General features: G+C 45.5%; 1 protein-coding gene across 5 annotated transcripts in view; it reads left to right on the forward strand.

The window, feature by feature from the left end:
- The window catches only part of TULP1 (TUB like protein 1), a 74,309-nt gene that overhangs the window by 25,465 nt on the left and 23,885 nt on the right, over window positions 1-24,959 (forward strand). For 4 of the 5 annotated variants that reach the window (XM_061630403.1, XM_061630402.1, XM_061630404.1 and 1 more), the window contains 6 exons: window positions 169-303; window positions 5,315-5,415; window positions 6,174-6,344; window positions 8,447-8,559; window positions 15,798-15,906; window positions 21,899-22,070. In XM_061630403.1, coding sequence (XP_061486387.1) covers window positions 169-303; window positions 5,315-5,415; window positions 6,174-6,344; window positions 8,447-8,559; window positions 15,798-15,906; window positions 21,899-22,070 — 801 coding nt within the window. Of the gene's footprint in view, window positions 1-168; window positions 304-5,314; window positions 5,416-6,173; window positions 6,345-8,446; window positions 8,560-15,797; window positions 15,907-21,898; window positions 22,075-24,959 lie in introns of all 5 variants that reach the window. The other variant, XM_061630406.1, reaches the window with a different exon arrangement.

Consider the following 24,959-nt stretch of genomic DNA (forward strand, 5'->3'; position numbering starts at 1 on the left):
CGGGGAGAGACTGCCAACTGGTGCTGCCAGTCAGTGTAAACAATACTGAGCTAGATGGACCAATGTTCTAATCTAGTATGAGGCAACTTCCTATGTTCCTACTAGATATTATTACAAAAAAACACAACTTGACTTTTGCAAATAACACCTTTCTCTTCACAACTATAGACGTGAAAGATAGTGAGGCAGAAGATTATTCTGATTCCAGCACCAAGCCAATGAAAACTGAGAAAAATAAGATGCCAGCTTCCATTTTTCAGGCTGGGGGAGAAGTCTCCAAGGAGAAGAAAACTAAAAAAAAAGGTAGGTGCAGCATCAGCCCCTTGATACAGTGAGCAGCGGGAGGAGAAAGAGCGAGAAGGTACATTCAGTTAAGACGGAGAGGCACAATCATTACAGCTGCTCCAGAAGCTTCAGCTAATGTTGCTGTCCCACCCTTGACAGGCTCAGGTTGGCATACTTGCATTTCAGCTATTTTGAAACATCTGCATTGATTGTCAGTTCACTTCCAGACCCAATTAAAGATGCTGGTTTTAATTTTAAAGATTTTAAATGATATGGATCTTGATTAGCTCAGGAAATGTCTCCTCCCATGTGAATTACACCATCATTAAAGATATACCGTAATGAGATCCTGCTGAGAAAAAGTTCCTTCCATCAAACATGAAGGCTAAGTTGGCCTTCATGTGGAGCAGGGTCTTTTCCGTGGCAGCCCCAGACCTCTGGAAGGTCCTACTACAAGAGACTGAAATGGCTCCCTCTCTATCACCCTTGTGAAGGCAAGTTAATTTTTTTCTTCTTCCTTGTGCCTTCAGTAGCTGAGCTGCTAAAACATTTTTCCTGCCCTGCTTTTTTACGGTTGGTTCTTAATTTTATTCTTTTTTACATTTTTAAACAATTTATACATAACATGCAAAAAGAGTTCCGAGTCGCATAACAGAGAACTGGTTAGTGTAGCCTGACCTTAATTGAGGCTATTGTGTTCATTAATTAGTGGAACTCCACAAAATAAGCAGAGTTGTTTTATAGCTACAGTATTCCGTCTCCAATACTGGCTCCTGCTTTAAAAGGAATTTTTGCTGTGATTTTTTGGGCTTTGTAAAATTTATGCAAAAACAAATTCTTGCACTGATTGAATATGGAAAAGTCAAAGTCATCAGCTCCCATGATAAGCACTGCAAGGTGCTCCACAAAGCTCTTAACAGGGATGCTGTCAATTTGTGTTTAGAATGTAGGAAGTTGTGCTAGACCATTGGTCCAGCTTGATATTACTGATTGGCAGCGTTTCTCCAGGGACTGATGAGCTTTTTTTCCAGCTGCTGCCTGGAGATACCCAGGATTAAACCTGGGTACTTTCTGCATGCAAATCATGTGCTCTACCACTGAGCTATGGCACTTCCCATATGCTTACAATGAGTTGATTTAATGCATATGCTCAGTTTGCCATGTGCATATTCAATATGTACTACATAAAAAGAGATTACAAGGATGAAAACAAGAAGCCTAAATGTATCTGTTTGGACTGGCCCTTGTTACTGTGAGCTGAGTTAGATTGCTATGAATAGGATATAGAAAGCCTGTGCAGAAGGGCAAAAAACAAAGATGCTCATACATCAGAGTCTAGCAACTCCTGGAAGGCTTGAAACTGTGAACTGTGCATTGGGGGGCAATGCAGTGGAAACATCGTAACTTAGGAAGGATCTTTAAAACTGGCTCCAGACCAGCATTTATTTCCCATTTTAATTTCATTTTCTTCCTCAGTGTCCCAATATTTGTCTTTGTGCATTACAGGACTGTTTTTGAATTTATTTTCTTAATCTGATTTTGCATATCTATCCGTAGTAGGGATGAGTGAGAAATTTGATTCAGTTCATATTTCAAAACAAATCTCTCAAATTTGCACTTTCCAAAACAACATGAGAATTGAAACAAACATCTTTTGAAATCTGCACTTGTTTGAATTTTGCAATGCAGTTCTCCAACCAATGTTTACAAAAATGCATATATTAGGGCAATGGTTTTCAACCCCTTTGTAACCTCAAACATTTCTGCGACCCTCACATGCTAATTGTTGTAATTGTTAATTGGAAAAATACATAATGAAGAGTTAAATAATGTCACTTTTTATTCATAACAAAATTAATATGATTATTTATTTATTTATTACATTTATACCCCACCTTTCTTTCATGATAGAACCCCAAGGCAGCTTACATATGGTTCCCAGGCAGTCTCCCATCCAGGCACTGACCAGACCTGACCCCGGCTTCAGTGCTGGCCTCATGTGCCTTCAGACCATTATCTGGGCCCATGATGATGAAGATGATATTTATTACCTGCGCTTCAGACAGTCCCAGGGCAGGTTACAGCAATATAAGCAACTTTTAACAAATTGTGAAGGAAATGAAAGGAAGGAGATAAAAGTGAACCACCCAAAGTGGTGAACAGAGCCTGGCTGATGTCAGGGCATTTGGACTCTGGTTTTAAGTGTTCCATCTGTAGACTAAGATGCCTCCTCTTCAGCACTCAGGAAGCTCCATATGACAATAATAATTAATACGTCTAACAGACAGAACGTCAACACATGAAGCTTTCCCCATAATTGTATTCCCATACTAGAAAAGGCTCGATTTAATTTCTGTTTAATTTCTGCCTGCCGCACAGCTGTTAAAGGCACAAGAGCCCTGCTCTCCCCCAGTGCCAACCCTAAACCATGCAAAGACCTCAAGTTAAGAGTAAAACAACAAAAGTTGGGCAACTTAACATATTTTAAAATATTTAAAAATATATTTACTGTAAAATGAATATATACGGCTGTATAAAAATGCACTCAAAGCCTTGATAAAGAGCAATAAAATACACTGAGCATGTGCAATTTCAAATTTACTTTTATCCATCTTTTTTGCTCTCTTACTGCTTTGGGTCAGCCACTTACTCTCAGCCTAACCTGCCTCATATGTCTGTTGCTCCACTGAATTCTGTAGGACTTACCTCTGAGTAGACCTGGTTAGGATTGCAGCCTAAGCCCTAGAATTGTAGACATATAACCAGAATGATTTATCTTTGTATTATAAAGCCCTATGCCCCCTGCACACAAAAAAGTAGTACAGCTTCAAAGCTTCAACAGAATCTTAGTCTGGTCTGATTGCTGCAATTTGATTTACGTGGGAGTCAGTCCCATTCAATATGAAGAGACATACTTCTGAGTAGACATGTATACAATGTACTATAAATTTAACTATAGGGTGAATTTTTAATAAGTGCCCAGATGTGTATTTGTGGGGGGACGCTCCAAGACTCAGTCCCATTACTTTTTTGGCAGGTGGCCCCCTCCCAGGCTGTCTCTACAGCCAGAGCCAATCAGCCTGATTGATCTTCCCTCATTGCCACTAACAAAGGGGGAGGGGAAGGCGCTGGAGTTTAAATAAGCCCACAGGCCCCTTCACTTGATGCTCTTGCTCCAGTGCTGTGCTGCTCAGCTCTCTGTGTGGTGGGAACTGATTATGCTAGCTGGAAGGAAGAAAGGGGAGGCAGGAGTGGCTGCATGCACATGTAGTGCAGGCTCACAAGTTGGTGGTGCAAAGACTAGCCATTACTTATTTTTTAATTAATAAGTAATTATTCTCTTGGCTCTTTGCAACCCCCCTCATGGTCCTGACCCCCAGGTTGGTAACCACTGTATTAGGGGAAAGTGTGTATAAAAATGAATATATGTGAAAATAACATACAAAAGTGCATTATATTATGAGGAATTGCTTTCAAAGATATGTATATTAGTTAAAACTGCCTACAAAAATGTATTATGAGAAAATCACACTAAAATGCTCAATAATTTTATGAGGATTTTTAAAACAATCCTTGAAAAAATGTGGAAAACTGAATTTAAGATTGGACACATGAGAAACGGAGAGGACCAAAATTGACAGATTTTTCCTTCCCTAATCCAGAGAGAGAGAGAATATGAAGTACAGTGGGCCACCACCATCTCCAAAGGGATTCCTTGAGATGAATTGTAGAATGTTTGGGATTTGTAATCATGCAGTGGCCAAGTTCAGTTTCCTCTTAAAATAAATGATCAGATGAAATCAGAAAGTTGCCTGGATATGTGGAACAAAATCACACTGAAAGGTGAGGGTGGCCATGTGTCTTATTTTAGAGAAGCCCATCCTCTGTTTGAAAGAGTCTATTTAAAGGGCTGTCTGGCCCAAGTCCAGTTTAACGAGAAAAAAACATGGGAAGGGAGAGCAGGAGCCTTGAACTTGCTCATCAACATTTATTGATTTAAAATATTTGTATACCAACAGATTTGAGGATGGTGAACAAGAACACTAAACTTTATAACACTAAAATATACGATAAAACCATCACATAATGATAACATGTGGCAGAAGCTACAAACATGTAGCATTGAACAAGCTAAAACGCCTGGGAAAATAGACATGACACCTGAACAGCAGACTAAGCAGGAGAACAGTCTTCCCCATTATGGTGTGAGATATATTGTATTTCTATTTAAATTATAGGACTTATTTCTATATTTGCATCTATACATATAAGTTAGCATATGCCAATGTTAGGCAAATCTGTGTCTTCCTTTTTTTTGATGATGCTTTTCCTCTTTTGGGGAAGTGTCCTATTAAAAAAATTAAGGAAAAGGATTTGATAACAGAAGAGGAAAAAGACAATGGCTCGGAAGGGAGGCAGCACAAGGCGGCAGTCCAGATCAATGGCAGAAATGTTTGAACTAGGATACCAGCTTTTTCCTTCAATGGTGGGCAGTGGCTCTCCTTGGCAACATCCCACCCTTTCCTCTTCTCCAGTCAATGAACGCAGCTAACAAAGGAAACTCTGCAATCCCTACATGGGCTACCCAGAGCCCTGATAAGGAGCAAGGTGTGGCAGGCCTTCAGGAGCCATCTGGACTGCACTTAAACTATGGAATTTGCTCCCACAACAGGCAGTGGTGCCCACCAACTTCTATGGTTTTAAAAGAGGATTAGACAAATTCATGGAGGATAAGACTATCAGTGGTGACTAGCCACGGTGGTTATGTTCTGCCTCCATTGTTGGAGGCAACATGCTTCTGAATAACAGTTGCTGGGAATTGGTGCTGTTGTGCTCAGGTCCAGCTTGTGGGCTTCACATGGGCATCTGACTAGCCACCGTGAGAACAGAGTGCTGGATTAGATGGGCCTCTGCTCAGATCCAGCAGGGCTCTTCTTATGTTACTTGAATGACAATTGCCAATCTGGATGCTCCTTTAGACCACGTGCTCATGGGGTGGCCACTGAGCATGGTGTTCTTTTCTCTGCAGTGCCTCCCACAGCCATTGAAAATGAAAGTGAGGAAGAGCTCCCAGAAGCAGCAGGTCAGAAGAACACCAACAAGAAAGGAAAAGCAAAGAAGTTCAAGAAGGTAGCCAGCTGGGAATGGTTATGAGGGCAGCAAGTGGCCCTTTGAACAAAGGTGGCATGTGAAAGTCAGGAGAATTAAGAGCTCCTTCTTTAGCAAACTCATTACTGAGACAAACAACTACAGATCTTTATCCAAGACAGGAACTATGTATATTAACGATGCCAGCCACCTCTGTACATTAAAACCAAAGCCAGAGGAAGAAAGGGATCACTGCACATCCACACTTTATCTCACTTTTCTATATTCAGAACCAGCTTTTAAAGTAGACAATTACATTATAGCAGGATAAGCAGATTTCCAGCCATATGGCAACCCTGTTCACCTTTTATATCTGGCTTTTCTCTGCAAACTTCCTTAATGCTCAGCAGTACGTTCCAGATTCAAGAAGTCCACTGTAGATTCCCCAATGGGAATGTGATTTCAAAGCTTTTGCCAGTCTCGGTTCACTTGGAGTCCAGCCAGTGTTGTCCTTGCCTCCCAGCTTTCTGGTGCAACCTGGCAAGTCATCTCAGAAACTCTGCTGAGAGAATCCAGGGGCCACACCATGGATGTTTAGGTTACCAGAATTTGGATACTGGGAGATCTATTGCGATAGAGAGGCAAAACTAGCAAAGATGGAGATAGCTGGGGCTATGGCCATATTTGTGAAGAAAAACACCAACATGTTTGGTGTCTTGTGGTGGTTATGCTGGAAGGCCTAGAACAGAGTAGTGCTCGTGAAACAAAACTCTCTTCTCTTTCTTGGTGCTGGACTGTAGAAAGGTGAGAGACCACCTTCCCCAGCCACTGAAGTGGACAATCTGGAGGATTTTGTACTACGGCCAGCTCCACAGGGAGTGACCATCAGGTGTCGGGTCACTCGAGACAAGAAGGGGATGGATCGGGGCCTCTATCCTACTTACTACCTTCATCTCGATACTGAGAAAAAGGTGAGCGGCTAAAGGGGAACTTTGCCTTTTGTGGGGAAATAAAGATGCCCATTTAGGGATGGATAAAAAGTTCCAATAAATGTATCTCTTTTGATCTTGTGACCACCTGTTTCTAAGGGCCAAATTAGATGTGACACTAATTGCATGAATGCAGTTCACATGCTGCTGCTGCTGCTGCTGTTATGTAGATAGATATGTGGGAGAAGCCTGTGCAGCCTCAAAGCCATAGCAGGAGGGGACAGGAGGTTATCTCTCCCCCTCCCTCAGCCACTACCACCCTGCAGGGTTTTGAGGCTATGCAGGCTTTCCTGTGGCTGCTATTTACATAACAAAAAATGTTGGACCACATCCAGTTTGGTCCTAAGAGAGATGTCTAGAACCTAACCAATGAAATAAGGGAACTCCAGGAATGTTGCAGCAATGAAAGCCCTAGCGTGGTCCCTCAGCTGCCTAGCTAGTTTGATCAGTGATCAGAGTTGGCATCAGGTGGTTCTGGGCACCATAGGAACCCCAAATGTAGGTCAGAAAACTAACATTTCAATTCATTGGTTTGGAGAAGAACTCAGTAACCTCATCCCTACACCTGGTTCCATACCAACTTGCAACCCCTGGCAATCAGGGAGCAAGGGAAAGGAATATGGCCAGCCAGCAATAGCAAGGAAATGGGAAAAGCTCTTGTTTTTTAGATGGGTGGTGTGCAGGTATATGCTGGTACTTTGCAGGATATGTTACCCATATGACATCCCAAAGTAGACTAAGGGTGCTTATATGGAAGGACTGGTAGCAGCCAATGTGATAGGACAAAGCTGCGGAGCCACCCTTCTGACACGGGCGCCTTTACAGGTTACCTGGACAGGACTGGACTGGGGTAGGGTGCCTGCAAGGACGTGGCAGTGGAACCAATCTGCTACTCCAGCAGGGGTGTTGCACAGCCCCTGCCCTGCCACAGCCTCTTCTAGGTAAGCTGTGGTGACACCAGTGTCAGGAGGACAGCTCCGCGGCTTTGTCCCACCTCACTGGCTGCTGCTGTTTGGAAGTAAAATTCCTGAAACTTGCTTGTAAGTGGACTTCCAGATGGCGGCTTAAGGTCATTTAGACAATGATTGCAAACAGGATGTTGGCAACAGGTTTTCTTTTTTAACGCTAGATTTTCTACAGAAAGGATAAATCTCAATTAACTGGGAGGGGGGAATATGGGATGGCATGCAGAAACAGCACCGATCCCACAATAAGCACTTACCTGGAAGCACCCATGACTGTCCAGAAGTAACTGGGGAGTTTGTGAGTGACGGTTCCTTCCCTCTATTTTTCTATTGCTGAGCTGGTGGGGTTTTCCTTGCGGGACAGGCAGGGAGAGCAAGAGGAAAGGCTGTGTGCCTTGAGGAGGAGCAGAACAGCTGGACCTACATAGGGAAAGTGCAGCCAAAGATCCCCTCTCATGCATGAACTTCTATATATGGGAGGAAGTGGACCATGCCCCTGTTGTAATAATAATAAAAAAGGGTTAAGATGATTTCCATTGCTAGTAATGGTGCACTTTTGTAGCATCGCAGAATACACGACTCTAGAAATAGGAGTCTCTCTGCATGACTGTCTGATTGGACTCTGGCAACCAAGAAGCTCTCACTGCTTCTGTGGGTTTTTGGTTTTTCTTTCTTTTATTGTGAAATAGAGGTATTTCACAATTTAAAAAAAATTAAGAGGAAATCAGTAATTAAACCCCCTCCACCCCTTGTGCAGGGAACAGAAACTGTCTAATTAAGGGGTAATTTATCACTAACACTGAAGTAATTAGAAACAGAAGCTGCAAGAATTATGTTTATAATTTAAGTTTCAGGAGACCTTTACTGAATGGAACTTCCTGCATTAACATTTGCTTAAAAGGATCTTGGTCATGGAGGTGGGCATTGCCAGCTAATGCAGTCCTGTATTAACTAACCTGTGGAACTACCCTTTTAATTCCATTTCCATCTGATTGCATAAAAGGTATGCCTAAGCAGCATAGCATGGAAGCCACCTGAGAACTTTTTATTTCTAAAGGAGTAACACCAAAATATGGAGCTCAGATTGCTGCTGCTGTTACTTCTACTTGTCTCTCATAGGTCTTCCTGCTGGCTGGTCGGAAGCGCAAAAAGAGCAAGACCTCTAATTTCCTGGTTTCCATCGATCCCACTGACTTGTCCCGAGATGGAGAGAACTTCATTGGAAAGCTAAGGTGAGGCTTGACGTAGTAAACTGGTTCCAACATCCAGGACCCTCTGCAGGATGCAATGCTACCATGCAACACGGCACTTCCCTTTAAATGCACGATAGCTTATGTGACTGGGAAAGGTTCGTTTGTGATTGCTTCCCATTGTGTACCTAGTTGGGACACATTTACATAGAAGATAGTAGATGAGATAACTTTCTGTTTGTGGCCCTCCAGATATTGCTGGACTACAACTCCCATCATCCCTGAGCATTGGCCATGCTGGCTGGGGCTGATAGGAGCCAGAGTTCAACAACATACTGTGTTAGATGGCTTGGTGCATGTGCTCTCTTGCTCCACAGAGCTACCAACTGGAATTTCCTTGCTTGGCATTACTCTACAAGCAACTGTAATCATTCCCTCTGTTTCTGGACTTTGGGGCTGTGGGGGAGAGTGCTGTCACATATGGCACCACACAAAAGAGGGAGGCTTCAGGGAACCCCAAGGTTTATATAAGTGCAACCAAATTTATACAGCGAAGGGGGATTTGAAAGGGGGGACCCAAAAACAGCCCAGTGGACCACACACTACTGCCTGACTATTGGGCAGGGAAATGGAATGGAGTGGCAGGAATGGAATGGAGTGGCTGAAATATGGGAAAGCGACTTCTCCAGACTGCAACATTTTGTTGCAGGTTCTATTGCTTATTACTGTTATTATTTATACAACACCATAAATATGCATGATGGTTTACAGAGAAGAAGAGGATAGATCCCAGCCCAGATGGTTTACAATCTATAATTGGTTACATTAGAGACAACAGAGGAAGGGCAATTCTAAAACCTTTATTAGGACCTACTGAAGTGTCACAAAGTAATGAGCGAGCTTTTGTCCCCAAAGCAAGTCTTCAGGCTGGATAGTCCTTGAGGCAATCTGGGGAAAAGGGGCTTAGAAAATTAGTTTTGAGACAATCTCTGCAGTTTTTTTTTTAAAGGTGAATACACACAGACACACCAGCCTTCTGTACCTGCTTTGGGTTTCCAACATTCATGCTTTTTGCCGAATTTGGGTCCAGGAGGTTTCAAAATGTTTTAAAGAGATCTGCAATGTATTGAAAGAATTTGTGTGACCATCATGCAAAAGATGCGGAATAAATGGTGCAAGAAGTATATAACATGCATGAATAACTCTTGTTTTTCAGATTTTGATTAAGAAAACAATAGCTCCTAATGCCCCGAGGCCTGCTCCCTCTTTATACACCAATATTTTTTCCATTTAGCTTGTATAAGAGCTAGGCACATGTTACCAAATTCTTCCAAGCTCCACAGGAAGTGGATTGGACTGTGAAAGACCAACCCAAATTGTGTTTGCATTTTGACAAATTTGTAGGGCAGTACAATATCTCAGAGAGGAGGTCAGGTTTCCTGCTCCTCTGGTGCATTCGCTATAGCTGTCCAATTTCCCTGCTTTTTAAAGTTGGATAGAAATATCTGTGGGCTATAGGTATGTTCTTAAACTGCAAGGTTTTTTTGCCTATTAGTGAATATCAGAATACAAGTAGTTCTGTTAGCTCTCTGCATCTGAAGGAAGCAAAACACCCATTAAAAATATGCCAACATGGATGGCTATCCTCATACCAGATTGATGAGGACTGAAAGGTAATTCACATTTTATAACAGGGGTAGGCAGCCTTTTTTCTGTTGAGGGCCACATTGCCTCAGGAATAACCTGTGGAGCTATGTGCAAGCAATTGGTGGGACCACAGCCAATGATGGGCAGAGCCAGAAATGAAAGTGTTCTGGTTTAACTGATCTGGAATAAAGACTAATCCAGAATAAAACTGATACAAATAATCTTTATCAAATAAAATATTACGCCTTCTAATTGTTTGGAAACTACATAGAAAGAGGAAAACACTGTTAAAAGCTAAAACAAATAAAAAAAGATGCAAAGAAGGAACTGATGGGATAGAAAAATGGTTCAGGAGATATCAAAGGTCCATATAAAATGAGCTTGGGGGCACAGGTCATCCACCTGTGCTTTACAAGGTAGACATATTTTCTATGTGACCACCACATGTATTCCTGTGGAAAAAAGAGGAGGTGCGTGTCTATAAATACAGAAGACTGTGTGATGGACACCACTAGTGAACCATGACTGGCTGTAGGTTCCTAGGCCATGTCCGAGTGCACTTCTCACCTTCACACATCATGATTTTACAGTAGCTCCCTTGGGGAACCCCTTAGGGAGTCCCGAGGGCAAGAGTGCTACCCCTTCTATTACCTTTTTTAAAAAATTGTTTTATTATTTTTCTGTTAAACCAGTCTAGAGGAGATTGGTGGTAGGAAGGGCGTGTGGCTCATGTGTAGTTCCTGCACAGGGTGAGAGCCTGTGCAGTGAACTGAATGAGAGGAGAAAGTCGCCAGATGCCTTCAGAGTGAGAGTCTGTAACTGGCAGAAGCCTGGCCCTCCCTGGGTACAAGACAGGAGGGGAGTAGATGGGCCCTGTGTGAAAATTTTTGAATAGGTATGACTGTTTCCAATTCGCGCAGAGGCCTACTGGGATAATTGGCTCAGGCAGGTTTTGTTGGTGGGCTCTTGTTGGGTCCATATCAGGTGTTTAGGAGGAGTCTTAGTAAGGAGGGACATGGGTGATGCCACCCCAATTTCGGTGATCACGGGTAGAGGATAATATAGCCATGGGTAGGTGGTGAATTACCATAGAAGAGGAGGGCAAGGCTATCTGTGCCTTGTTCCTTGCTGCCACTCCTCTCATGCATGGGTTCCTCGTTGGTCATCTCCTGTGCCCACTGGCCTGTGTGTATTGTTTAACGCCAGATCAGTACACAATAAGACCACTCTCATCCATGATTTGATCATGAAGGTGCCGATTTGGTGTGCATTACTGAGTCCTAGGTGGGTGAGCTGGGAGGAGTTGATCTGACCCAGCTTTGCCCACCTGGATACTCGGTGCAACACCAGCACAGGCTGCAGGGACGGGGGGTGGAGGAGTTGCTGTGGTCTACAGAACTTTCATCTATGTCACCAGGAAACCACTCTGTCTTGGAGCTGGCTGTGAGGGCCTGCATCTGGTGTTGGGCCGAGGAGACAGTAAACTAGGGTTGCTGCTAGTGTACTGTCCACCCTGCTGCCTGGCAGCTTCTCTGACTGAGCTGGCGGAGGCCATCTTGGCTGTGGTGTTGGAGGAGCCCTGAGCGATAGTGCTGGGTGATTTCAATGTCCAGGCTGAGGCTGCCTCTAGTGTTCTGGCTCGGGACTTCATGGTCTCCATAATGACCATGGGGCTGTCAAGTTGTTACTGGCCTGACACATAGGGCAGGGCACACCCTTGACTTGGTTTTTGCTCCAGATGGAGGAAGGGGTGGTCTGGAGATGGGGGGTGGATGTTATGGTCAGACCACTTCCTGGTGAAGTTTAGACTTATGGCTCCGATCCTTCTCTGCAGGGGTGGTGAACAGATTAAGATGGTCCGCCCCCAGAGACTAATGGAATCCACAGGATTCCTGAATGCCCTGGGGGAGTTCCCAGTAGATAGAGCAGGTGACCCTGTTGTAGCCCTTGTCACACTGTGGAACAGCGAGGCATGTTGGGCTCTTGACACGGTTGCCCCCGAGCACCCTCTGCGGCATTGTGGAGCCTGGTTTGCACCTTGGTACACCAGTGAGCTAAGGGCAATGAAACAGGCTGGGTGACGGCTACAGCGCAAGTGGCGAAAGACGTGCTGTGAGGCTGATCAGGCACGAGTAAAACATCATAACCGTACCTACTGTGTGGTGGTGAGGGCAGCAAAGAAGGCCCACTTCTCTGCCTCCATCGCATCCTCAAGTAGCTGTCCGGTGGAGCTTTTCCGTATTGTCAGGGGTCTGTTGACATCAACTCCAGGAAATAGAGTTTTAGTTCCTTTGGAGGCCTACTGTGAATTGTTTACAAGGCACTTTGAGGGTAAAGTTGCTCATCTCCATAGCAGTCTTGATGCCCCATCCACATGTACTGTGGTCCCCAATAAGGTGTCCAGTGCAACGTCTGCTGCAGCTTATTGGGAATGGTTTCACTTGATGCAGCCTAATGACATAGACAAGGTACTTGCTTTGATGCGGCCAGCAACATGTCCTCTCAACCCTTGCCCTTCTTGGCTTATTAAAGCTTGCTGAGGGGGTTTGACCGAGTGAATCCAGAGTGTGGTCAATGCATCATTGCGGGAGGGAGTGGTTCCAGCTGTCTTGAAAGAGGCGGTGATCCAGCCGCTCCTGAAAAAGCCCACCCTGGATGCATTGGTTTGTGACAACTACCGACTGGTTGCAAATACCCCCTTTTTAGGGAAGGTGACTGAGAGGGTTGAGGTGCAGCAATTGCAAGTACTCTTGGATGAAACAGATTATCTTGACCCATCCCAGTCTGGGTTCAGGCCTGGTTATGGGACTGAACTGGCCTTGGTTGCCCTGATGGATGACCTTTATCGGGAGAAGGACAAGGCAAGTACGACCATGTTATTCTTACTTGATCTCTCAGTGGCTCTTGATACCATTGACCATGGTACCCTTCTGGGCTGACTTGGTGAGATGGGCATTGGAGGCAGTTTTACAATGGTTCCAATCCTATCTCCAAGGTCATTCTCAGAGAATAGCACTGGGTGACTGTCTTTCGGCTCCCTGGCAGTTGTGCTGTGGGGTGCTGCAGGATACCATTTTGTCCCGCATGCTGTTAACATCTATATGAAGTCCTTGGGAGTGGTCATCAGGAGATTTGGGGTGAGGTGTCAGCAGAATGCTGACAATACCCAGTTCTATTTCTCTGTAATACCTGAATCAGGAGAGGCCGTGCAAGCCCTTGACCGCTGCCTGGGCTCAGTGGTGAGCTAGATGAGGGCCAATAAACTGGGTCTGAATCCTAGCAAGATGGAGGCACTGTGGGTTGGTGGTTCCCGAGTTCAGATAATTGGTCAGTTGCCTGCTTTGGATGGGGTCGTACTCCCTCTGAAAGAGCAGGTTCATAGTCTCGGGGTACTCCTGGATCCATCTTTGTCGCTAGAGGCCCAAGTGACCTCAGTGGCTAGGAGTGCCTTTTACCCAGAGCTTGGAAAAGTTACTTTTTTGAACTACAACTCCCATCAGCCCCAGCCAGCATGGCCACTGGATTGGGCTGATGGGAGTTGTAGTTCAAAAAAGTAACTTTTCCAAGCTCTGCTTTTACCACCTTTGGCTGGTAAGACAGCTGTGGCCATTTCTGGACCAGGATAGCCTGACCACTGTTGTCCATGCACTGGTAACCTCCAGGTTGGGTTACTGTAATGCACTCTATGTGGGACTACCCTTGAGGTTGGTCTGGAAGTTGCAGCTGGTGCAAAATGTGGCAGCAAGACTGCTCACTGGAGCAGGGTATCGTCAACATGTCATCCCACTACTGAAAGAATTGCACTGGCTGCCCATTTGCTACCGGGCCAAGTTCAAGGTTCTAGTTTTGGTGTACAAAGCCCTATACAGCTTGGGACCAGGATATCCCTTATATACCCAGTTGATCACTGAGTTCTGCAGGTGAGGGCCTCCTGCAGACACCATCTTATCAGGAGGTCCGTTTGGCACAACATAGGAAACGGACCTTTAGTGTGGCGGCACCTACCCTGTGGAGTTCCCTCCCCTTAAGTATTAGGCCATCTCTGTTATCTTTTGGGGATCTATTGAAGACCTTCCTCTTTCAACAAGCCTTTTAAGTTGAGACCTTAGCCCAGTCTGCGTCTATGTTGGAATTGCTTTTTAATATGTCCTTAAACCTTCTCTTTTAAAATATTTTAAATCTTAGATGATGTTTTGAAAGCTTTTGTAAGAAACTTTTTAAAGATGTTTTGTTTTAATGTGTTTTTTATTTTCATGATATTTTAAAGTTTTTAGTGCTTTTGTTTGCCATCCTGGGCTCCTGCAGCAAATGCAGTTTCCAAGTGCAACCTAAGATGTGAATCATTCCTCATTCATGTGACCATCAGATTCATCGTGGGCCCGTGCATATTTTAGTGCCTTACAAACTGTTCATGTGCACCATTTGCCACTTCCAGCATGAATCTTTTTGCTTGCCATCCCATCATTACATGTGTGGGGCAATTGTAGTAATGTGCAAAAAACATAACCCTACATGAAGGGCATTCAGGCAAGCACCTGGCATACCCCTGGAGGTGAAAGCTGAGAAGAGGGGCAGATTCTCATCCCCGGGATTGCGCCTCAGGTGTTGTATAGCTAAAGTCCTGCTCTTCTTTATTATGCCATTTTCTGTCGCTTATTTGGGCGTCTCATACTGACTTCCCAAGTAGCAGCATTCTGATTGCAAATAAGCTGATATGCGGGGGGGCAGGAATATGCCTTGCAGATATGCATTGGAGATGGTGCTCACAGGTAAACCAAAAAGGTAATGCATCCAATACTTCAGACACAAGAAATGAGTTTGTTTGGTTTAACTCTCAATTTCAGACACTGATGAGAAGAGCTGAACCAGGACAGAGACAGTAATTGGAAGCACTAATTGAACTGAGATATGCGATATGTGCATCTCTCTCCCTTTCATTGTGGCAGGAATGGTTCATTTGATCTTGTATAAGAATCAGGGCTTTTAGCTGGATGGAATCAGAACACAGGAAGCTGTCTTATATTGAGTCAGATCATTGGTCCATCTAGCTTAAGGTATCAAGTACACCGATTGCCAGTGGCTCTCCGGGATTTCAGTCTTTGCCAGCCCCACCCAGAGAGGCTAGGGATCGACTCTGTGGCCTTTTGCATGCAAAGCATGAGCTTACACTAAATTACAGCCCCTCTCTTAACGTGTGGCCTCTCTTTCCCCTGGTGCAGGGATTTGTCAAGAATTATGCTGCTAGACCAGCAAGCCAGACACATCCTGTTATCAGATCTGGTACCCAGATTGTCCCTGAGGGCAAGGCAGAAGTGGTTTGGCTGGTTCTTGCCAGAGCAGAGGAGAGGCATGTCACAATTTCATAGGCCTGGACATTTGTAAATACTGCAGATGCCCTGATTGAGTGACCTTTTCACTCCCTTCCCATCCCACTCACATATTCCCTCCCTAACACACACACACACACACACACAGGCAGAGGGAGGGAGGCTACACCCACATTGATACAGAGTCTCAAAGGAATGGTGTTTTAATATCAAGACAGAAAAGGGGCAATTGTGCACAGGGCTTCTGCTTTCTGAAAACCACACCCCATGCCTGATTTCTGGTTTTTCTCTCTCTCTTTCTTTTAGATCCAATTTGATGGGCACTAGGTTTACAGCATTTGATAATGGTATCAATCCCGACAGAGCAAATGCTGATTGGTCAAACGTGCGTCAGGAGCTTGCAGCTGTTGTTTATGTAAGGAGCCATGCATGTGAGCGTCTTCCCCTCCAACCACTGTCTGCTTGTAGTGACAAGAACATATCAGGTTTCTTGCTTATGGGTATCTGTATCAAGGGAAGTTTGAGAACTCACCACCCACTGCAAAAACAACACAACAAAACTGTTCCTGAGTGGTACAGAGCCATAAAGCCTATCCAAATGGCCAATCAAAGTGCACCCCAAAGCAAAGAAAATATTCAGTGCCTACTCTACATGGAGTGGCTAGGGATCTGAGGTTGGGATGGAATTATGCTTCTCAAAACTTTTCTTATGCCTTTTCAAAGGCATCTTACACATACATATAATCCAATCTAGATGTTTCCAAGACATGTCTCACACTGGCCAGGTCCCTGTTAAGCCTGCTGACTTTTTTAACCACCCCAAGAGATTTCAGTCCAGCCAAGTGTGACATCTTGCTGATTTTGAATCCCATACTCGGTGGGACCAAAAGGTATCTGCATCCACAGACAGATAAAGCAAAGGCTACAGCTGGCTGAAGTTTGCCCTGCTCCCTTTTCATTGACCTGAGTACTCCAGTGCTTCTCGCAAGGCACACTCCCTTCTAAGTATCAGAAAATAAAGATCATGTGGGCAGTCCCCAGGTGCAAGCACCTGTGTATACATCATCAGCCAAAACTCCTCCATTCTCTAGGCTAGGGGCAGGCAGAAGATAGATCAGGATCTACTGATAGATCTCTTGGTGCTTTATGGTAGATCAGCAAGGATTTTTGGCTCCCAGTACTATAAACAGCAACAATAAAAATGCTCCCCACCACCCTCCAAAAAATTAGAATTTTGACACTACAAAAAACTTGGCATGGGGGCAAAATGTGGAATGGATTTTTATAGGAAAGGACTGGGACCTCAGTTTTGGTCCTGAAAACAAATTCTGAGCTGAGGCACCCTGTTCTTTAATTCTAAGTCTATGCCCACCTTCCTGAGCTACAATTTTGCAGCTGGCTCTGTTTGGTGGAACTTGGGCTCTATTAAAAAACAAGGTAGACCCCACATGATGAAGTTTGCTCATTCCTGGCAAATATGCTTGCTAAGCTAAGAACACAGAAATATGAGTTTTCTCTTAATCAGTGGTATGCTAACCTCTTTTCAAGTTACAGCACAAGCTTGGGACTGACATAATAGCTGCTTTAAGCTGTCAGGAATCTGTTCTGGGAATATAAGTGAACTGGTTGTGTTTTGAGGATATATGGTGATGACTCAATTATAAAACTTCTGGGGTTTCTGTTTCAGGAGACAAATGTATTAGGGTTCAAGGGACCTCGAAAAATTTATTTATTTATTTATTTTATTTATTTATTTCATTTTTAAACCGCCCATAGCGAATAGCTCTCTGGGCGGTGAACAAAACAAAATTAAAATACAATATTACAATAAAATTACAATAAAATCAGCAACAAGTTAAACAAAAAAAAAAATTAAATGAAACACATTGAACATTAAAATGCCTGGGAGTATAGCCAGGTCTTAACCTGGCGCCTAAAAGAAAGTACTGAAGGCGCCAGGCGTATCTCCACAGGTAGGCTGTTCCACAGTTCGGGGGCCACTACAGAAAAGGCCCTAGATCTAATAACAATCCTCCGGGCATCCTGATGAGTTGGTACCCGGAGGAGGGCCTTGGATATTGAACGAAGTGAACGGGTAGGTTCATAGCGGGAGAGGCGTTCCACAAGGTATTGTGGTCCCACACCGTGTAAGGCTTTATAGGTCAAAACCAGCACCTTGAATCTGGCTCGGAAACAAATAGGCAGCCAGTGCAGGCGGGCCAGGACAGGTGTTATATGCGCAGACCAGCGGGTCCTCGTTAACAACCTGGCTGCCGCATTTTGCACTAGCTGAAGTTTCCGAACGGTCTTCAAGGGCAGCCCTACATAGAGCGCATTACAGTAGTCCAGTCTAGAGGTTACCAGAGCGTGAACAACTGAGGCGAGATCGTCACTGTCCAGATAGGGGCGTAGTTGGGCTACTAAGCGAAGATGGTAAAACGCATTCCGTGCCACCGAGGCCACTTGAGCCTCAAGCGACAAGGAAGGGTCAAAAAGGACCCCCAAGCTACGAACCTGTTCCTTCAAGGGGAGTGTAACCCCATCTAGAACAGGATGAACATCCACCATCTGGGCAGGTAAAGAGCTCACCAACAGTGTCTCAGTCTTGTCTGGATTAAGTTTCAGTTTATTAGCTCTCACCAGTCCATTATCGCGGTTAGGCAACGGTTCAGCACATCAACAGCCTCACCTGAAGAAGGTGAAAAGGAGAAGTAGAGTTGCGTGTCATCAGCGTACTGATGGCAATGCACTCCAAAACTCCTGATGACCGCACCCAGAGGCTGCATGTAGATGTTAAAGAGCATGGGGGACAAGACCGACCCCTGAGGGACTCCACAATGGAGAGTCCAGGGTGTCGAGCAATGTTCCCCAAGCACTACCTTCTGGCGACGATCCGCTAAGTAGGAGCAGAGCCACTGCCAAGCAGTGCCCCCAACTCCCAACTCCGCGAGCCTCCCCAGAAGGATACCATGGTCGATGGTATCAAACGCCGCTGAGAGATCAAGGAGAATCAACAGGGTCACACTCCCCCTGTCCCTCTCCCGACAAAGGTCATCATACAGGGCAACCAAGGCTGTTTCAGTGCCAAAACCAGGCCTAAAACCGGATTGAAACGGATCCAGATAATCGGTTTCATCCAAGAGCGCCTGGAGCTGGCCGGCGACCACCCGCTCCAGGACCTTGCCCAAAAAAGGGACATTCGCCACTGGACTATAGTTGTTCAAAATATCTGGGTCCAAAGAAGGTTTCTTTAGAAGAGGTCTCACTACTGCCTCCTTGAGACTACCAGGGACTACTCCCTCTCTCAAGGAGGCGTTTATCACCTCTTTCGCCCAGCCGGTGGTTACAGCCCTGCTGGCCTTCACCAGCCAAGATGGGCAAGGATCAAGGGCAGACGTGGTCGCCCGCACCATTCCAAGCACCTTGTCCACTTCCTCGAGCTGCACCAACTGAAACTCATCCAACAATGAAGGACAAGACCGCGCTCTGGACACTTCAATGGAGTCATCTGTCATAACATCAGAGTCTAAGTCCCGACGGATGCAAGCAATCTTATCCTGGAAGTGCTCCGCAAATTCGTTGCAGCGAGCTTCCGATGTTTCCTTAGTATCAGGAGGACCAGAATGTAAAAGCCCTCGTACCACCCTAAAAAGCTCCGCTGGGCGGCAAAGAGATGATCTAATGGTGGCAGCAAAATATGACTTTTTTGCCGCCCTAACCGCTTTTACAACAACTTAGTGGAAGCACTCACCAAAGAATGACTACATCCGTCAGGAGTTCGCCTCCACCTGCACTCTAGCCTCCTTCTCTCTTGCTTCATCACTCTCAGCTCCGGGGTATACCACGGTGCTGTTTGAGTTCTGCACCGAAGGGGGCGCGCGGGAGCGATCATGTCAATGGCCCGGGTCATCTCCGCATTCCACAGATCGACCATGGCCTCGACAGGAGCGCCAGTGCTATCAGCCGGAAAAACTCCCAGAGCGCTCTGGAAAGCAACAGGATCCATAAGCCTCCGGGAGCGGACCAACTTAATAGGTCCCCCACCTCTGCAGAGGGAAAGGGTTGCCGTGAGTCTAAAGCTCAGCAAGCGGTGATCTGTCCATGACAATGGAGTAGATGAAAAATACCCCACCCTCAGATCACCATCTCCATGACCAGTGGCAAAGATCAAATCAAGAGTATGTCCTGATACATGCGTCGGGCCAGTAGCAACTTGAGACAGCCCCATGGTTGCCATGGAGGCCATGAAGTCCTGAGCTGCCCCGAACAAGACAGCCTCGGCATGAATGTTGACATCCCCCAGTACCACAAGTCTGGGGGATCTCAACAATACCTCCGAGACTATCTCCGTCAGCTCAGCTAGGGAAGCCATTGGGCAGCAAGGTGGGCGGTACACCAATAGTATTCCCAATCTGTCTCCTTGGCCCAGCACAAGATGAAGACACTCCAAACCAGTCGCCGTCTGGACAGGGTGCTTAGTGAGAGAGAAAGAACTCCGATAGACCACAGCAACCCCGCCTCCCCGGCCCTCAGATCTACCACAGTGCTGCACCGAATACCCAGGTGGGCAAAGCTGGGAAAGAGCAACTCCTCCCTGCTCACCCACCCAGATTTCGGTAATACACACAAGGTCGGCACCCTTCTCCACAATCAAATCGTGGATAAGGGGGGTTTTATTAACGACCGACCTAGCATTTAAAAGCAGCACCTGGAGATCCGAGAGCTGGCTGACAGTACAACCAACAGTCCTGTGGATAGGAGGAGAACCGGAACAAGGCACAGACACAACTTGTCTGGGACGAGTTCCCCTTACCTGGCACGTTCTCCTCCCAACGCCATACCTCCCATTACCCGTCACAACGTTAATTGGGGCCCCCGAAAATCTCCCTGCGAGGCCCAAGGCATGTTCTCCCAGGCACATCTTAAAATAAATCTAATACAGCAAAACACTTAAACAACATAAACACAAAAATGACAGTGATTATCCCTGGAATGAATTCAGACAATCAAAGAGTGCCAATCCGACCCCGAAATGTAAGTTACCAACAGAATCTTCATCCAAGACACCAGAAAAGAGATAAGGTGGCAAGGTGCCTGCACTCTCCTGCCAGCTCAGCACCACCAATATATTTTTCCCCAAAAAAGCCCCCTTCCCCTTGCAAGAAAACTCAATTTTAAAAAATAAAAATGGGAAGGGATTTGGTAGGCACCAGGGGGGTGGTATCTATGGGTGTCATGGGGCCCATGGCTTAGAGACCCCAGGGCTAAAGACTATAGGCTTTGACAAATCATGACTTTCACAGGTTCCCAAATTCCGCTCATGTGGCTTGACTGAACAACTATGCACACATTTAATATTTATTTTATTAAACAAAATATATATACCACTTAAAATCTCTAAGTGGTTTACAAAAAAACTTTGAAATTATCAATAAAACAGTTAAAAACAAATAATTAAAACATATGTAGAACAATTAAAAAGGAACACATCAAAAAGTTTAAAACACATCAACATCTATGTGTCTGGATGTGATAGGCTTGCCTAAACAAAAAAGGTTTAAGCAGGTGCTGAGAAGAATACAGTGAAGGCGCCTGCCTGATGCCAATAGGCAGGGAGTTCCAACGAGTAGGTGCTGCCACACTAAAAGAATGATTTCTTACAAGGGCAGAAAAAGTATTATGTGGCACCTGTAACAGCATTTGTTCTGCAGATCAAAGTGCTTGAGTGGGCACATATGGGGTAAGGTGGTCCCTCAAGTAAGCTGGTCCCAAACTGTTGAGGACTTTATATGCCAACAATAACACCTTGAACTTGGCCGGTAACAAATCGGCAACCAGTACAGATCCCTGAGCAGAGGTCTTATATACTGACAGGGTCTCACGCCTGACAGCAATCTGGCTGCTGCAGTCTGCCCTAACTGCAGTTTCTGGATCAAGTAAAAGGGAACCTCCTCATAGAGTGTATTGCACTAATCCAATCTTGAAGTCACCAGTATCTTGTTACCTTAATAAGAGAGTGCTACCCAATTATGGTTCTGCAATCATAAGTTACAAGAGGAATTGAGGTTGACTTTCTATTTTGCACTTTTTCTATTTTGCACTTTCTGCACTTTTACTATATCTATATCCCACTACATTTTGGTTACACTAGCAGCACCTGCTCTTGCGGATGGGTCCATTTGCAGGTCAGTACATATTCACTATAACCCTGGTAGTGGGTGCCTTTTATGACCTTGTTTTAATTTTTTTAATCAGTCTTCTCATTCTTGCCAAAATATTTTTCTAGCTTTAAAAAAAAAAGGAAAAGAGTATATCACTATAACACCATACTGCTAGCAAGAAGACTGGGAGACACAAAGGTGTGTTTTTGAATTACTTACTGTTGTGCCTGTCTCACTTCTTGCCAGGATAATGACGGGCTGCTCATCAGATGGAAGAACAGGATAATGGACAACTTAATTGAACTACATAACAAAGCTCCAGTTTGGAATGATGACACCCAGTCCTATGTGCTGAACTTCCATGGTAGAGTTACTCGTGCCTCTGTCAAGAACTTCCAGATTGTGCACAGCAATGACCGTAAGTCCCATGCAACTGTTGGCGCATGAGAGTGAAGGTAGACCTCCTTAGATGCCACCACATTGTTCTCGTTTAGGAGGTCAAATAGGATCGACTCAGGAGCTATTGCTGCACTAGGCAAAGTTGTGAGGGTGGAGCAGGGGCATCCCTGCACAGGGAATCACAGAGGGGCACTGTGTTATACACTCCAGTCAAGCAGAAAGCGGCATGAGAACCTGGCCGTTCACACTGCTTCTGGCTGGTAGGTGTCCCTTTAATTGTGTTGTCCCCAATGGCAGCCTAGTCAGCCTGTATGATGAAGACAGCCTGGAGGGGTCACATGCACTGTTTCAGCACATCCAATCCCCACAGGCAGGGAATTGTCTTTGGACCACCAGGCAGACTTTACCAAGAAGCAGGTGCATGGCGGATTTTAGATAGGGTCCTGCCTTTGTGCTGCAATCTCCATTGCAGTCTGTATCATGAAAAAAAGAAGCTCCCACCAAGAGCTGTGGGGGAAGTTGTGGTATGTGTCTCCCCCCTCTTTTTTTGCTTACCTGTTTAAGCTGCTCCTGCTGGTCTTCCACTCATCCACACTGCTGAGAGGAACAAAGGCAGGGCCAGCATGGATAATGCCATGTGCACGGTTGGATTCCCACTTTGAAAAAAGGCTCGTCCCAGGAGACGAGGATCATACTTTTGTGGCAGCGACCGGGAGTCCTAGTTAAGACTGAGGCAATAGGGATACATTCACACATGCTCATTTTTCTCCCATGCTGAAGTGTTCCACACCCATTACCTGGTGGAAAGGACCAAACTAGATGTGTGGCATTCGTTGTGTGTAAGCAATGAGTGCATAGTTTAAAATATTCAAATTGCTGCCTGTATGTGTGTGTATGGGGTGGTCAAGCAGGATTGGGATTGCATTGCATGAGGAGATTTAACCTTACACCGCCACCACCCACACTGTGGTTCCAATGAATATCTCCAGCAAATGGCTATGAGGCCCAGGATAGGATGCAAGTTTCCATTGGTACCTATGTATGTGGAGAGTGTCAAGCACCAGGGTGGGAAATCTCAGGCCCAGAAGCCAAATGTGCCCCAGTGTAACTCTTGATTGAGCCCTCAGAACTGTCACTAGGTATGTCCTCTCCCCACACCACACCCCTCTCAAACCCTGCTGCATGCACTCCTCCTGGGCTTTTGCCTGGTTGGAATGCATCCTTGAACTGTAACAATGTCTCTTGCCTGCCTGGATGGAGGATGAAGAGAAGTATGTGTGTCTGTGTAGAAATCTTGTGTGGCTGGAATGAAGCATTCTGACGAAACACAAGAGTCACACCCTTTGCCTTGTCCACTTTTGCCTCTGGCCCCACGTACCACTGGCATGAGGCCCCCTAAAGGATGGTTCTCCAGAAGGGAATGTGTTCCTCGGACTGAAAAGGCTCCCCACCAGCACCTGTTTGGCCAACTTGATTTTTAAGGCCCTAGGGTTCCATGTCTGGCTCACAATCCTGTAAGCCATCACAGTGAACCTTCCTCTGAACCTTAAAGGAGAAGATAGGAATGGTCACATGACTGCCCCTTACAGGAACTCTTTGTACATGTTGAAACAATCCATGGGTTCATGGAATAGGTATAATGTCAAGTGCCATTTTACACTGCCGTTCAAGCTGGGTGGGGTAGGACTGGACAGAGGTGTCCCTCAACCTAGCCCCCCCCTGGCCTCCACCGGTCTCCACCTGTAGAGTGACTCCGGCATCACTCCACCAGCATGGTGGTCCCTATTTCACCCACCAAATATGCAGGGGCAAGTGCTGACAGGTGGGATCTTCAGCAATGGTAGCCTCCGGAAAGTGCTGAAATGGGGTGTGCTGGGAGAGAGGGAGGGGCTGACCCAGCCCAGGATATACTGAATCATAAGCCAGTCCCACTGCTATCACATGATGGCATTGGATCTGATTTGAGCTCAATCATTGCACCAGCTCCAAGCTGGAGCAGCAATTTGCCTCTCTCCTCTGTCCCTGGCCAGCATGAGCAGCAGGGCTGTGGTTGTAGTGGTGGCCCTGCTGCTCAGTTAAGTCATCCCAGGCAGCAGCCATGGTTTGGATTGCACCCTGAAAGATTTAAAGTGCAAGACAGCTTGATTTGTAACCTGAACAGCAGATCAGATAGGCACAGTGATAGTGTTATTATATAACCTGTGTTGGGGTTTATTTCTCTCTACACAGATTTGGATGTTGGTTCATTGTAAACAATAATTAGAGATCCAATCAAAATTGGAGGCAGGTCATGCAAAAGGCTAGATAAGCAGATGCTTTTGACATTGCTCTTTTCTGTATGAGGACTGATCACATAACGCCATCAAAAGAACTATTTGCCATGGCTTAGTAAGTGGGCACATTGGTGCATAATGGCATACTCAGATTACCATTTCAAGCCTGACCGACACATGACATGGTAGCCACTTGACACTGCAGTTGTGTGAAACCAGCTTCCAGGAGAAGAGTAAGATGAAAAATAGGACCACATGATGGCATGGTGAAAATTTCTGTGATTACATGGGAAGTTCTTTCTCATGAATGGCTTGCCACATGGAGTTGCCTCTGTGCAGCTTCTTTTTCCAAAGGGCAACCATGTCCCAGAGTACATGTGTAAATCACGACTAATCTATGATGACCACACACACACAAAAAAAGACAGGAGAGTTTGGAAATAAGTTGCCCTAATGGTGATTTAGGCCTGAAGAAAACCAGGTGCACCCTTTAGATTTTTGGAGCACACAGATAAACATCAAGGAAGCTGGGCAGCTATCTGGGATGCTTGCGTGGGAGCAGAACTTTCAGATCAGGATAGAATGTCCAGTTTCCATACGCAAGGCTACTTGACCTATCTGCAGTCAGAAGAACT

The sequence above is a fragment of the Rhineura floridana genome, chromosome 6 (assembly GCF_030035675.1).
Source record: "Rhineura floridana isolate rRhiFlo1 chromosome 6, rRhiFlo1.hap2, whole genome shotgun sequence".
Classification (NCBI taxonomy): domain Eukaryota; kingdom Metazoa; phylum Chordata; class Lepidosauria; order Squamata; family Rhineuridae; genus Rhineura; species Rhineura floridana.